The following is a 16,494-nucleotide window of genomic DNA, read 5'->3' on the forward strand; positions in this document are numbered from 1 at the left end:
TTCCTTTTTTCCCGCTAAAGTTTTAAAGTAAGATCTAATTCTCAGATCAGACTGCGCATTGCAGGCTCTGATAGGCTCAAAATAAGCTCTGATAGACTCAAAGTAGGAGTAAGAGAGAAAGTAGATCCTACTTTGACGCTGCTGTACGTCCGAAATTTTCTTTTTTCCCGCTAAAGTTTTAAAGTAGGATCTAATTCTCAGATCAGACTGCGCATTGCAGGCTCTGATGGGCTCAAAATAAGCTCTGATAGGCTCAAAGTAGGAGTAAGAGAGAAAGTAGATCCTACTTTGACGCTGCTGTACGTCCGAAATTTCTTTTTTTCCCGCTAAAGTTTTAAAGTAGGATTTAATTCTCAGATCAGACTGCGCATTGCAGGCTCTGATAGGCTCAAAGTAGGAGTAAGAAAAAAAAGTAGATGCTACTTTGACGCTGCTATACGCGTCCGAAATTTTCTTTTTTCAAAAATTGAGGTTCAATGTAGACGCCAAATTTCGACTCGGGCATTCTCATCCAATTACGCGATTACGAAGGTGTCATGTAAATTTAGCCGAGCAAAATGCGGAATGAAACGCTCTAATACCGATTTATAGTATTTTCCGCTACGTTTCTGACGTACGTACGTACGTATACACATAGGCTGTTTGTTTAAAGCACGGACTTGAGAGTCCGCGCGGCGTTTGCTGCCACGAAGCAAACTGCATGAATGCACCTTAAGTCCGAATAATACACGTAGGATTTTCGTAAGTCTTGCGGAATGACGCTCCCGACTCAAGTTATATCTCGTAGGAGATATATCGTCTCTCTACTGTCTTCCGCGCTATCAACGAAAGCGACATAAGACCGAGAAACGCCAGATTCCCACGTATCATCGCGGATGGATAAATTTACTCAACGCTCTGTGTCAGCATAGAAAGAAGGACGTAGACTGCTTCAAGACGACAGATTGCGCGCAAATGCGATAGAAGATCGACGAATATCTCGCACATATTGCCCTTGTATTTTCGCGTGTAAAAAGTACAATAAACTTTGTTGCGTTTTTTTTTTTTTTAACCCTCTATGGGCCGAATTTTTTTTTCAGAGGCATTATATAATTAAGACGCATACATCATCTTGTGAAAAAAACTAAAACTCCAATAATATTGTTGTTTGTTTGAATGGGTTCTTAACGATATTTCAAAATTGTTTCGGTTGTAGTTGGGGCAAGTGTGAACCATTTGCAGGGTGTTTTGCAATAAATAAATCTGTTAATTTTATTTTCCAAACGTTTCGGCTTTATTTTTAACCTTCTTCAGTGGATTTCTGTATAAAAAAAACTAAAACTATTTGGTAAAATGTGGATATATTAGCTTGTGACTTGAAAGTTACACGGGCCCATAGAGGGTTAATCATTTTTTTACATCAATACACGTCAGATATACTGCGTTTTGATTGCACTGGAGTGTGTACTTAATATAGTAGTTCTTATCGTAGATCTTTTATCGTTTCGAATGTGTATAGAGAGAGAAAGAGAGATTCTCGAATTCCTTTTCTTTATTTTTTTTTAAATCTCTCAAAAATTTCTCTTGTGCGTGTTTTTATCGAATTCTATAACATTTGATCCGCACAGTTTTTTGGATTTAGCTCGTTCTTTTAGTTTGAAATATACACAGATCACTTTATATATCTTTAGATACAAGCTTTTCGTGGGGAGAAGAAAGGTAGGGATTCGCTAAAGTACATCGTTCTTTTTTTTTGGAGGGTCCCGAGATTGGCTCAGGGGAAACCTTAACCTTCTCTCAAGGTCTCAACTAAAGGCGCGTGTCGGCGGACATATAGGAAAAGAAAAATGACGTGCATATGTCTTTCTCTCGCGCTGTTATTTTTTTTTCGGGAAATATAGATCATCAATGCGGTCAGATCTGATATGCAATATCTTTTAGATGAGATGTATTTAACCATCTTTACCCATTTAAAAAAAAAAAAAAAAAATATCTTACGAAAGAAACGCGTATTTTACGTAGCTATGCGCGCGCAAATTTCAAGAGATACTTCACCGTACGTAAGAAAATGAAAATTACCTTTATGAATATTTAAAAAGCGAATAGTTTTGCGCGAAGAGAAATGAGACTTTAAATTCTGAACGTTGAGGGAATAAATGTTTAAATAATAACCGGCTTAATGGATAATTGCGGTATCACTTATTTTTATTCATGGAATTGACAATTCTTGGCTGTTTCGGGAAGACCATATGAAATTATTTATAGCGCGCGAAGCTCGTGTGCGGCGCAAGGTTGATTGATATATAATAATAATTTTGGTGTGTGTAACGCTTCAACAATTTAAAAAATATTTAACTGAACAATGGCTCTTAGAAGCAGACACACAGATGTAGAAGTGCAAAATTTTGACTTTGTTTATTATAAAAGTAATGTAGAACGTTTTCGACCTGTGGTTTAGGTCATTTTCAATACAATCTAGAAGTGTAATAATTATATAATATATAAAAAAGCGCTAATTATAAAAAGGTCTAAAGTTAAATAGACTTACAAAGAGTGTTGGGTAATAAACGCCGGTGTCGACAGACAATAAATGTTATAGCGAGTCCGCAACGTACAAGTAAGAACTGACAAACTGACGACACACTGCCCGAGTCGAAATTTAGCGTCTACGTTAAACCTCAATTTTTCTTTTTTTATGTAGGAGTAAGAGAGAAAGTAGATCTTACTTTGACGCTGCTATACGTCCGAAATTTCCTTTTTTCCTGCTAAAGTTTTAAAGCAGGGTTCAATTCTCAGATCAGACTGCGCATTGCGGGCTCTGATAAGCTCAAAATAGGCTCTGATAGGCTCAAAGTAGGATTAAGAAAAAAAGTAGATGCTACTTTGACGCTGCTGTACGTCCGAAATTTCCTTTTTTCAAAAATTGAGGTTCAATGTAGACGCTAAATTTCGACTCGGGTGTGCAAAGAATTTATATACAAAATTCAAAATTAAGACAACCGTCGTGTACAAGTTATTCGGAGTTATCAACAAGCGGTAAGCAAACTTTGTCCAGGTTTTCCGTGTCACTATGTTTTTTTGATTGATATATATTTTGACAACCAATAGCCACTTACTCGGTGCAATTCCGCTGATTAACAGAGGCCGATATGCCCGAGCGATTTTCCCGCGTAAGTTACAATAACCGGACTCTTCTGCGATTATTAAGGCGATAATCCGAGATATCGCACACCCCGGAAAGTTTATAACCGCGTCTCCCATCTCTCTGTGCCTCGTGGGCGAATTCAAAATGCGCGCCACCGGCTAATCCCGGATTACACGGAGTGCGAAAAGATGTTCGCGCAATATCCGCGCTTGCATCTAACGTCGTTTAAATATGATTGCGTTGATTTTTCAGACTAGAAGAAATATTTCCAAAAACGCGCTCCAATGTGTGTATAGCGTTCGTTAAATTGTGTACAAATTTTATCGAGGATTTTTTTTTTTTTTTTGCAAATCTTGTCACACGAAGTATAACATCGGCAATCGCGTTCTCGTTTTCCCAGAGTTTCTTGTTTAAGTCCGATCGCTGCAGGGGGGGGGAAGTGCACACAGTCCCGAAACGGAAATATTAAAAAGTTTTTGACGCGAGATTGGAAATAGACGAAAATTCGCGAAAACGAAACGAGTATAGTTTCGCGGAAACATTCACGAATGGACCAATTATCGGACGCGATGGATTCATTCGCGAAAGACATCAAAGGTGAAACTATTTCAACTTTTCTGTTTCGCGACTGCATTTGTCATGAAGAACAGAAACTATTCTATATAACTTTTGTTTTCCGTAATACATATTGCGTGTGTATATGGCTGCCTAAACTCACTCATATTTCACTAACTTTGTCTCTCTCTCTCTCTCTTTCTCTTTCTGGAGTTCGTTCAGTGAATATTATGGAAGTTTGCGCGCGTGTGTGCGTGTGTGTGCGTGTGCGTGAAGTGGCGAAGTCCGCTAATTTCTGTTTAACTAGTTCTCAAATAGAAAGTGGTCCCCGTTACAGCATTATATGTGTACGTTATTATATTAATAACGAATATCATAAATTTCAATCATTTTCGATTAAGATACATTTTCGCGTATAACATTTTGCGACTATTACTGCGAATATGATGGTAGGTATTATGTCCAATCACGAACAATTACCGATCATCATATACGATAGAATTTCCTCTCTCGTTTGTTCTCGAATTTTCATTTCAGCTTCATTGGCGCCCGTACATGTACATGCGCGCGCGCCCGCGTGTGTGTTCTCTTATACAATCCAGTGCCAGTTGAAATATCGCGACAAGTATAATTGTCGTAGAAATTTAAATATCAGCCAATATATACGATAATTATATTAAACACACACCGTACGCACGTCCTCTGTGTATAATACTGATGAAGAAAAATTTACTTTATTCGAAACTATAAATTGTTAATTAATAACAAGAAATATATAAGGCCTTACGAGCCATTTCGCAGGATGTTTGAGCGGAAACTGTGCGTGTGTATATATATATACACATGTAACGACTTCCACTTGTAAATTTTTACAAGTGAGTGTTATTTTGAATTGAAATCTCAATTCTTAAATTCATACGGGATGCTGGATTTGCATCTCACATATGAGAGATCTCGAATACCCCCCTAACTAATTTTAAAATATTGCGAAAAAAACTCCTCGGCCAGGAGTCGAACCTGGAATCTCCGGCTTTCCGTGCCATAAGTCATAATTGTTTATAAATTGTTTCTAGTCTTCAATTTTACCGTAGGATCAAAATAACAATGATGTACTCTTGGTACAATATTTAATTCTCTCTCTCTCTCTCTCTCTCTCTCTCTCTCTCTCTCTCTCTCTCTCTCTCTCTCCCTCTCTCTCTCTCTCTCTCTCTGAAATCCTGTAACTTAGCTCTTGTTGCCTAGACTCAAGGATTTCCGTAGCCTTAAACATGCGGATCCGCTGATTGCTCTTGAAATCTTCAGTCCTTAAATCCTCTCTTGTCTGTTACAGTAGCTACGTTGTCCTTAAGCTTGATTATACCGCGTTGACAGAGTTATAAGGACTGCAGCGAAACTGCTACCGGATATCACGTAGGATCCTCCGAGCGCAAAATTAAGCTGTCGGTTTTTACGGGGACGGTTTTAATCGCCGAGTTTCGTTAATGTCGTCACGTCGCCGACATTAAACCCACTTTACCCGTGCAAATGAGTAATATTTAATTAAAAGGCGTTCACGTATATAGACGTATGGAAGAGAAAAATATTTCGGAGCATTTTTGACCCCAATAAAAATAATTAAGTAGATATAATTTTCAGTTTTATTAGTATTATATTTATTTTACTGCAAAAAATTTAATTTTCTTCAAATTTAATATCAAATATAAAATATATAAAAAAAAAATCGCGGTTTTATTTTCTACAAAATTACTCCGAAAAATTTTTGGCAAACACAAATGATAATAAATCACATTCGAATATACCGCGTCGATCTCGCTTGCATAGACGTTCAGTTTGGGGAAGTTTTAACCGAATCGGCAAATATTGGAACGAGAGGCTGTGCTTGCGCATTTCTGTGTAACGTCGGATTAACAAGAGCACACGTAAAATTGAAATTCGAGAAGGGGAACGACTCTCTCGGCGAAACTTTCAACTTGTCCTGTGGATTATCACTGTAACGTGAAACAGTCTCATAATGGAAGTGCTTGCGGAAAACCGCGAAAACCCGGAATCGCTTTCTGTGAAAATTTGTAAAAAAAAACAAAAAACAAATCGTACACACACGAGACGAAAAAATATTTCCGATCGAAATTGAGAATATACAAATGGAAACAACAACAACAAAAAGAAGTCCTTATGGGGAAGTAAAACATTATCACAATTCTGAATCTCGTAAACTTATTTTCGAAAAAAAAAAAAAACATTTACGTTTGAGAAAACACACACTTGTATGTCGATAAGCGCGCGTGCGTTTCTTTTACTTGGATAGAATTCCATTGTAACACACTCGCCTCGTGTAAAAAGCGTGATTCTAGACAAACTATATACAAGCGCGCGAATGCATGGGGGGAATCCCAGCGAAGTTCAGGTCGTTTTATATGCCGTATCCAGAGTGTGCGATGACAGAATTCCGTTCGATCCTGGGCCGCCACCCCCTCTTTTCCCCCGACCAACTCTCTCGCTTGCGACCGCGCGCGCTCGATTGTTAGGAGTTGAATAGAGAAAAATTGGATGCTATTCGTCGCGGTGCTGGGAGCAATGGGAGAAGTTGAAAAAAAAAAAATCTATTGTCACATGGCACGTGTAATTCATAGTGTGGCTTCCTGGATTTGAGTCTGTGTCTCCCCCCTCTCCCTCTCTCTCTTCTCTCTATCACATAGACCATTTTTTATATGTTATTGCAACTGGGTTCAAATGTATTTTTTGCGCGTGAGCGTATTTGTCAAAAAATTCAATTGTTATTTTACTGTGTTTTAATTTTTATCTAATTATCAGTGTGTGTTTTTCAACATCTAGTTATCAATATATTCGCTGAATTTCGTTCGGATTTGTTATTTGTTCAATGTTTGCCGATTCGACTCTTTGTTTCTCGTGTGAAATAACAAATATTGTTTTCAAGATCACTCTGACACACACACACACACACACACGAGTGTCGCGCGCGTCAATCCCGAAATCTTCGTTCGTGATCGACGGTGGTTTTAGTTTAGGAGATGAAGAGAAGACGCGTCCGCGCTTAAGTGCGTCGAGTGAGTAAACGTCTGAGCTTGCTCGTGCCTCCTTGTAACGGCCGCGCGTCTTTGCCATATAGTAATATAGCGCCGCTCGGAGAGCTGTACATAACGTAAATCCATGTTTACTATGCTAATACCTGGAAACTTGCCGGTTGAAAGGATGCCGAGAAACGTCCTATCAAATATGCAAGGCCACTTGCACGGCCTGCGCGCGCGCGCGCGCGGGTGATGCACAAGCGAGAGAAGATCGAGCAGTAGGAAGAAGCGCTCGTTTTCATGGAGTTAAATTTCAGCTTGGCGCCATATTGGAAACCCAGAACACGCGGTCGAGATCTGCCTCGTCGGTTCTCGTCTATTCCGCGAGATTGCACCAGCATGAGTGCTTGCATGAAGAGAGAGAGAGACGAGGCTGTTGCGCGGTCTATTTTACGGTCCTCACCGGTATCGACGTTGATCTTTAAATCTTTAATCTTCGTGCATTATTGCTCGCGAGAGCGAATCTTTACAACTCGTAACCCGGTAAGAGTGCTCATGAAAGGAACATCACAAGAACTCGGGTAATTTATCTTTTACATCGGCGATTAATTGAATTCTGAGAACGAAGATCTAACACAAAAGAGCTTCGATGCTCCATAGAAGAAATGCGCGCGCTTTTTATTATACACAATGCGAAAAAACCGTGCGTTTTTGTAGCACCGATATAAATTCGCGACAATACTCGTCTTAGCGATCACGAAGAGCTACAAGTTTTCATGAATGATTTAATAAAAAAAAAAAAAAAAAAAAAAAAAAATTGTTGGAGTCTTTCTCGTCTCTTTGTAGTTTTAATCTTTTTCAAGAGGACGAGGATGAATAAATTCGATAATTAGATCTGTATCCTATACTCTCTTGATACTTCTGTTCGCGCAACCTTGAAACGCTCGCGGATGTTCGGTGTCCCCGGGGGGGGGATCTCTCTCTCGCTGGCTTTTCCGGATCTTTAATCTCATAACATAAAACAAGATTAATCCGCGATTCTCGCAGAAAAAAAACTTTGAGAGTGCCCGTAATTCGAATTCGCCTCTCCCGCCGCCGGGGAAGGGAGGCAAATTTTTTTTTTAGCCCCGCGCCACACAGCGGCGCAGCAGCCACTTCTAATCCGCGTTTGACGATACACCGGAACGGTTAAGCTCTTAATCGCGTTATCCGCATCTCCATATAATGCCTAGGTACCTGTTATCTACCTGTTGTTACACACACACACACACACACACACCATCATAGCTTTTAATTGTGACATTTACACATCGGTGCGATATCTGATAATTAAGTTGTAAAAAAAAAAATCTTGATTTCTCCCGCTATATACGGTTAATCAGTCGAACCGCGCCGCGGTAAATCATCGCGTTATTTTATATTATTTTACAATAATAACTTGTTTAAAAAAAAAAAATTATTCTCTGGTTGGACTTTTTGAATTTTTTTTTTTTTTTTTTTGAAAGAGAATTGCTTTTCGGAAGAGAGCACGCGTTATGTATTTTCGGAGTCTATTTTCATATTTTTCTCGTGAAAATAAAGCAGGAACCGAACTAGGTCTGAAAAATTCAATTTTGAGAATTACACTTTTATGAGACGGAGCAGCGTACGCGCAGGACATGCGAAACTGTTCGACAGTCTGAGAGCAGTTTTCGATTACACACCCGTGCACACACACACGCGCGCACACGCACGCACGAAGAGTATCGCATTCGCATGTATGTACGTGTAACGGATGTGCGCAATTACGATTCAAATTTTACGACTTGCTTAACTTAAATTACACGACCCCAATTAAGTGAGATCGTGCCCCGAGTCCGCGCGACTGCCAAGTTCTGCATAGCGTTTTCCAACCCTTCTCTTATATGTGATCTCTCTCTTTCTCTCTCTCTCTCTCTCTCTCTCTCTCTCTCTCTCTCTCGCTTTGTCTCTTCGTATCTTCTTCTCCGACTGTGTGTTCCGACAGCCCGTCTGTTTGTATCTCTCTTCGCTCAAAAACTACTCGGTCGTTCTCTTCTAATCTCGTTTGCCGACAAAAATTCTTCAAAGGAACGCCGATAATCGCGCGCTAGAAAACAATTATTTCATTTAATTTTTCAAAGGAGGTTTCAAAACAACCGCACTTAATTTAAGCGGTTTTTACCAATTTGCCTTGTTTTTCGCTTTCTGCGACGAACGTTTTTTTAAAAAAGAAGAAGTAAAATTTTTTGTTTTCGTGTGTTTCTTAAAAAGCTCGTTTATATTCGCAATGACGTGACAACGATTGTTTTCGAAACACATCTCCGCTAAAAAGGCAAATCTTTTTTTTTTTAACGCACTAATAAGAAAAGTCACCGTTAAGAAAAGAGTTTGTATAAAATACACAAATATAAATAATAATAGCTAAAGAATAACAAAACAGCCACGGATGTTTTACTTCAAAAGTAATCCGCGGAACATGAAGAAGAAGTGTTAGATTGCTATTCGCGCCTCGTGTGGATGTTGTAAAAGTACAGCGGCACGCAGCAGCAATCGTTGTAAAGTTGCGGCGTTGTATAACGCTTATCAATTTAATTTAGCGCGCGCACACACACACACACACACGCACGCACACACACACAGCTCTTCTCGGCGTACCCCCATGATAACGCAGTGATCGTGGTTTATTTTATCGCGCACTAAAGGAAGATATCGCGAGTTTATGACGCGAGAATATAACGCGGGGAGCGCGCTGCTCCGCTCCGGGGAGGAGACGCTTTGGTGAATTTGGATTCGACCAGCTGCACTGTCCCACGCACGTGAGCTTGCACACATGTGCGATCGTGCTCTCGCATACGGACTCCTTCTTACGGACACACAGTTTGAAACCAGTCATACAACTTTCGTTTCGCGCACAAGTACTATACGCGCATCTTGACAAAAAGTTATATATAACGTTTAAAGTGCGGAAAATACATTTCGAAAATTCGACAAGACGTAATTAACAAAACTCACTCCTGACGACGTGACAAAGTTGGTCTTTAATCTCCGAAAGACGTGTTCGTCAACAATTTGCATTGAAGACGTTCCGCTGTTTAATTTGTTTAATTTGTCAATGCGCGGACTGGGGGGATTTGTAATAATATTTGTTATTATCATATAATAACAGAAGTTGAAATATAATAACTTAAAGATAAATGTGTAAAATTGCGAAAAATCTCGGTCAAAGTGTTCTTACAATTTAAAATTTATACTCTAATAAAATTCCGCGTTTTATTGTTGCGATAATAAATATTGCGTTGTTGTTTATAATAATGAATTATTATATCAAATTACAATAAAATAGAAGGAAATAATACGTACATATTAAAATCTATTTATTTATTTATATCATGTTGCAATTCTTTTTAATTTGTATTTGACAAAGAAGATGGAATTAAAATATGCGTCAAATTTATTTTCGCAATTATTAAAAAATGTAACTTTTTCCGGTAATTGTTTCAATCACGCTCTACGTACAATGTATCATATTTTGTTTGAGATAAAATTATACTGATTCGCGCACAAACATTTGATCACAATTGTAGAGTTTTATTATCTTCCGTCTTTTTTTTTTTTTTGTTTTTTAATTTTGTGTTATTATTTTTCACAGTCTCATGTTAATTTAATAATAAAACGCAACTCGAATGCATAGATAAATTATAAAGATAAATCTGAAATGCAGCCGACTGTGGCTTTTATGAAATATCATGCGCTTCAAATTGACATAAACTTTCAAATATAAATTAGCGGAAATTCAAACCGCTTTATAATTTTAGCATCAAGATAAATCAATGATTTTACAAAGCAGCAAAAATATAAAAGAAAAGAAATAAGAGAAAGAGAGAGAGAGAGAGAGAGAGAGAGAGAGAGAAGCAATATAAAATTAATTATTACTGAAACTTGACAAAATCTGGCACGGTCAAGCTTTGTCTATGCGTTTGCAAACTTGCGAGTGATATTGCGACGAACGAAGTAATTAATTTGCTTTCACGTACTGCGCACATTATGCGCGGATTATGCCCCGTCGCAGTTTGCGATGCAAAGTTCGCGATGTAATTACGTACTTTTGATTCTGTTTGTGCATAATGAGTCGCGAGCGATAAAGTTACCGAACCCCGCCTGCAAGTTTCAGCCGGCGCGTTACAGCTATGCAATCTCTTGTAATATCGCTAGCAATAATTGATTCACGTTACACCAAATTTACATTGTTCAACCTTGATAATTATCCCGCCTAATCTTCCAACATTTCCATAAGCTTCGAGGTATTACCGCTACAACACGTGTTTAATTAATGAAGATACCGCAACCAAAAATTTCACTATCTGTCTTTGTAGAAAAAAAAAAAAAATCGAAGTAAAGTACAAAATTTCATAACTCATACAATTTGCGATCGTTGACGTAAGAAAATTTCAAAAATCGTGGGTGTCGGGCTTTTTTTGTCATTCTCTCGAAATGTGCGCGGACAAAATAAATTGACAAGAACCGAAACAACCGAACGCGCCCGCGAGAATGCAAAACTAAAAAGCCGAATGGAAATAATCGGATTTCCGATGATGAACAAATAGCATCATTGCAAAAATAGCCGACCCCACGGCGACGCATATTGTTACGTCAACAAATTTTGTCCTTTGACTTTTGCACTTGGATTATCGCGCTCATTTTTTTTTTCTTCTCCAAAGAGCAGGGCATGTCATTCTGTTTTTCACAACCTGTCAACGTTAGTTCGCGTTCGTCCGTCCGTTACGCGTATCTCCTTTATCATTACAAAACATTCGTAACAATTATTATTTAATTACTTCGGCGCGCGTTCGGAGCAAATTTTTAATGACACGGGGGGGGGAGGGGGGGAGAGTTTCGGAAATAAACGGAAAGATCATTGAAAAGTCAACGTTTGTTCTGTTATCGATGCTCGTTAATATTAAAACTGATCGGGCAACGTTAATTAACGAATGTCATGTTGATGCACATTATACGAAGCATGCAAAAACAAAGTTGGGACAATTTCAAACATGTTTGACAGTCGTTGTTTTGTTTTCATGGAGCGATGGAGAAAAGAGGAAAGCGGAAAAAGAGAGAGAGAGAAAGAGAGAGAATGAATAAATTGATACCAGTGTGTGTGTGTGTGTGTGTGTGTGTTGTATAACGTGAGGAGTCTCCACTGATGACCTATAGCGCTAATCTATTTTTCGAGCGGGATTTATCGGGTATTTCCAGCGCGTATGCAGAGAAAAAGCCTACTGTAATATTGAGTTGTAGTGTTAAATATTTTGCGTTGCAGCAATTTCAAAAACATCCGAATGCGGCGGATCGTTCATCCGATCCGCCGAATTTATCTCTCGGTTCGCTTCAATTAACGTCTGTCTCTGCCAATAATTCACCGCCATTTGCAAAAGTTCAAAAGGGACCGCGGGTTTTTGAAAAGCTTTCGTTGTTTTCGTTACCAACGCGCGACTGTAACGTGTTTTACAAAAACTGTATATCTCTTGCAATAATATCTGTATATAACGCGCTGCGTTTATGCCCCGTTGTTATTCTTCCATAGGCACGTGTGCTAAATTCATCTCTCTTTCTCTCTCTCTCTTTGTGTGTGCTGTGTTTGTTTCCGAGCTCGAAAAACGCAATCACTCAAGAAGAATAGTTTATTTATCGCAAATCGAGAGATCAGCTCGAATTTCTTATTAATTTAATATATTTATGTAATTTTTATTATATCTTTTGTAGAGAAAAGTCTCGTCTTTTACGTCTTTTCGTTTATTCTTTATCAGAAGCGTGTTCTCAGCTCCGCACTATATAAAGCGAGAAAGATCGAGCTAAAATGAATCTGCATTAATCCGAATAAAGAGTCTCGGCAAATACGCTGCTAACTTGCGAAGTACTTTAAAACGGAAGACTTACCTGATTAAGATTCTGAGATAATTTCGGGAGTCGGCGGGAGGGAGGAGAAAAAGAGAGAGAGAGAGAGAGAGAGAGACAGGGGTGTCTAGAAAGGAAAAATTTTCTCGGCGAATCTCTGTGCACCTTCCACCTATTCCAATAGCGAGAGACGCGCGGATCCGAGGAGCATCAAGATTTAACTGCGCAAAAAAAGACGGAAATTCGAAGAGTATCTTCGCCATTGTATAAAAAGAAGACTGCTAATTGGGTTAAAAGAGGGAAAACTCTCCGCGTTCTGAATTTTTCAACAAAAGAACCGATAACGTCTCGAAGCTCGAGATTTGCTGCAAAAACAAGACACAAATAAGATCTGCGAGTTATTTATGCAGCGCGTCTATATATTAATCGACATCGTGCTCATTAAAGTAATATAATAAATTTTAATCAAATAAATTTTTCTAACTATCGAGAACAAATCGAGAGACTTATATTTTGCACAATCACAAAAACAGCGCTTAAAAACGACGAGTTTCGTCAATATGTTTAACACTAAAAAAAAAAAAGAAATATCCAGTAAAGAGACCTTACAGCCTGAAAGATTTCCACGGAAGGAAGTGGCAATACGATAATCAACATGAAAAACGCTCGCAATATAAACAATATTTAAAAGATAAAAACAGGTCTCTTCCCGAGTCGAAATTTAGCGTCTACATTGAACCTCAATTTTTGAAAAACGGAAATATCGGACGTACAGCAGCGTCAAAGTAGCATCTACTTTTTTTCTTACTTCTACTTTGAGCCTATTAGAGCCTATTTTGAGCCTATCGGAGCCTGCAATGCGCAGTCTGATCTGAGAATTAAATCCTACTTTAAAATTTTAGCAGGAAAAACGGAAATTTCGGACGTATAGCAGCGTCAAAGTAGGATCTACTTTCTCTCTTACTCCTACATAAAAAAAGAAAAATTGAGATTCAATGTAGACGCTAAATTTCGACTCGGGTTATACGAGCAATGTGTAGGAACTTTATTAACAATAATCCGCAATGTTTAATATCGTGGTAACAAATAAATAAATAATATAAATAAACGTTTCGATCCTACTTGAGTCCTCTTCGGTACATAAAAGTCAAAGATGTCACAATTTGATCTCGTTATAAATGCATTGTTGTTCTTGATAAAAACAAATGAGAGCGAGTTTGTTTTTATCAAGAACAACAATGCATTTATAACGAGATCAAATTGTGACATCTTTGACTTTTATGTACCGAAGAGGACTCAAGTAGGGTCGAAACGTTTATTTATATTATTTATTTATTTGTTACCACGATATTAAACATTGCGGATTATTGTTAATAAAGTTCCTACATTGCTCGTATAAGAGACCTGTTTTTATCTTTTAAATATGGTAATATACGATAATTATATATTGATTGTTGAAAAATAAGAAAAAAAAAACGTAAAACTTGTTTTCTTACATTTCCGAAAAGTATGTATACACGCCGTAAGGAAATACACACACGATAAGCACTTGGACCACCAGATGCTTTTTCCGAAGACGGATCTTTCGAAGGGCGTTCCTTATATCGCGAAATATGGACTTTACCACTTGCCACTCACTCCACCACTCTCGTCGTTACGGTTGTGAAAGCGAGACGGAAGTGGCTCTTGTCGAAACAAAGAACGATTGTTGATCGTTTGTCGAGAAAGTCACAGCCAGAATGAAAAAGAGGAAAGAAAATAGTTGCAGAATTTCTGAAAAAAAAAAAAAAAAAAAACAATTGGATCCGCAAAAAGAGATCGCAAAACACTTTCGCACAGAAAAACCTAAATATCTTCGATTCCCAATTTGTTGCAAAAAAAAAACTTCGCGACAACTATATAAGCGCGAAATGAGTTGCGCGCGGGAGTAGTGCGAGTCTTGCTTTGTTGTTTTTTTTTTTTTTTTTATTTTACATACTATTACATGATACGAGACACTTTGTAGACGATACACTTTATATAATTTCCGCATAAATAGACAAAGATACTTTTTCTTTCTAGACGGAACGTATTACCGAAGCCGCTAACGTAAAGCTTGGCGAGACGGAGGGCGATACTATATATATATACGTGCTCGGTTCCCTGTAATTTTACGGCTCGATAATTTCATGTCTCATTCCTACCAATTTTCAGAACTTCATGTCCCGGAACGAAATAAGATGTCGAATATATTACGAATGCATTCCGCAAACGTACCGAGCAAACGGAAAGAATTAATTTTTAGATAAAAGATTTTTGTAGAGAGAAATAAAATGTAGAAAAATAAACGTGCAAAATTTTTTATATAAGTTTTGTCGAATTTGAATCATATCGGTTTTCAAATAATCAAGTAACAAACGTTTATAACTATACAATAATGATAATAAATTTAATTTATTATAAAGTAGTAGTTTTTTTTTTTTTTGCGCGCGCGAACTGTACGCGTCTGACATATTCTCGTTGTTTTATTTACGTCTTTTATTTGTACTGGAAAGACTTTTGATCAACTCGCAACGCTTTTGTCGCCCTTCTCGCATTTTAGCCGGAACGCGGAACAATGCCAGATCGTATCCGGAACGTGAACCGCTTCGGCAGGTAGACACTTCGTGTTCTCGACGTGTCCGCGACAAAGGAAGAGACGACGACGGTGCCAACAAGACCGGGGACACCGTCGCCTGTCACCTCGGCTTTTGCTCCCGCTGCAAAAGAGGAACTAAAACGACGCGTCGCGACGCGACGCGATCCCTTTGTTGTTACAGGCACGACAGAGAGCGGCAGGAAACATCCGGTGTTACTGTATATTCACGGAGAGAGCTACGACTGGGGTAGCGGAAATCCCTACGACGGCAGCGTCCTAGCTAGCTACACCGACCAAGTGATCGTCACCATGAACTACCGGTTGGGCGTACTTGGCTTCCTGAACGCCAACGTGGCGCCACAAACCAAAGCGAGGGTTGCAAATTATGGCCTCATGGACCAAATCGCCGCTCTGCACTGGGTACAGCAACACATAGCTCTTTTCGGAGGTGATCCCAACAACGTCACGCTGATGGGCCAGGGCACCGGAGCCGCATGTGTGCATTTTCTTGCCATCAGTCCTACTGTTATTCGGGGTAAGAACGAACTTGAAATATTTTTTGTCGCACCACTATAAAAACGCATGTAGGGGAGACCGGGGCTAGTTGTGACACGGGGTTAGTTGTCAAACTGCTATTATCTTGCTTACTGAATCTTGGAAAATATTCTTCTTTTTATTGTAAGTTGCTACTAGTTGTGTTAGTAACGTGTACAAAAAAACTTTTCTTAAAAACATTATATGTGATATTTACGAGCACTTTTGTAAAACTGGATATGGCAAGTAGATTTTTCTGATCTCGATTCTTTAGTAATTTTATTGGTTTTAAAATTTCTAATTGCAATTTTATCTTATGTATAGGAAATATGGTAGTTTTAAATAAGTTTTCCTATATTTATTTAATTGTCATCGCATCGCAGTTTATAAATATGATATCTTTTATTTAAAATGAACGTTTGGGATAAGTTGACTCAAATTGAGACGAGATAAGTTGTCACACGGTGAGCATGCGCGAAGAAGTAATCGGAGTGATCGTTATGCGTCGTTATAACTTTTTCAGTACCTGTCATTGTTTTTTTTTATTAAAGATTAGATTACTAATTATGTTTTATAGTTTTTAACTGATTTAGTATTGTGAAATCATTTAAACTTGTTTTATATATGTATATATATGATTATTAATATTGTATAAATACTTTATACTTAATGTATAATGTTATGTACTCTCAATAAATTTAATAAAATAAAAAACAAAAATTTTATCTTATTGTTTCTCTGTATAA

At 38.2% G+C, this 16,494-nt stretch overlaps 1 protein-coding gene across 1 annotated transcript in view; it reads left to right on the forward strand.

Annotated features, from left to right (window-relative positions):
• Positions 1 to 16,494, forward strand: part of LOC109856700 (neuroligin-4, Y-linked-like) — a gene marked incomplete at its 3' end in the record, with an annotated part of 197,917 nt that overhangs the window by 134,070 nt on the left and 47,353 nt on the right. The window contains exon 5 of the mRNA XM_020432270.1: positions 15,396 to 15,749. Coding sequence (XP_020287859.1) covers positions 15,396 to 15,749 — 354 coding nt within the window. The remainder of the gene's footprint in view (positions 1 to 15,395; positions 15,750 to 16,494) is intronic.

Source organism: Pseudomyrmex gracilis, unplaced genomic scaffold (genome assembly GCF_002006095.1).
Source record: "Pseudomyrmex gracilis isolate BER0280 unplaced genomic scaffold, ASM200609v1 scaffold_131, whole genome shotgun sequence".
NCBI lineage: Eukaryota > Metazoa > Arthropoda > Insecta > Hymenoptera > Formicidae > Pseudomyrmex > Pseudomyrmex gracilis.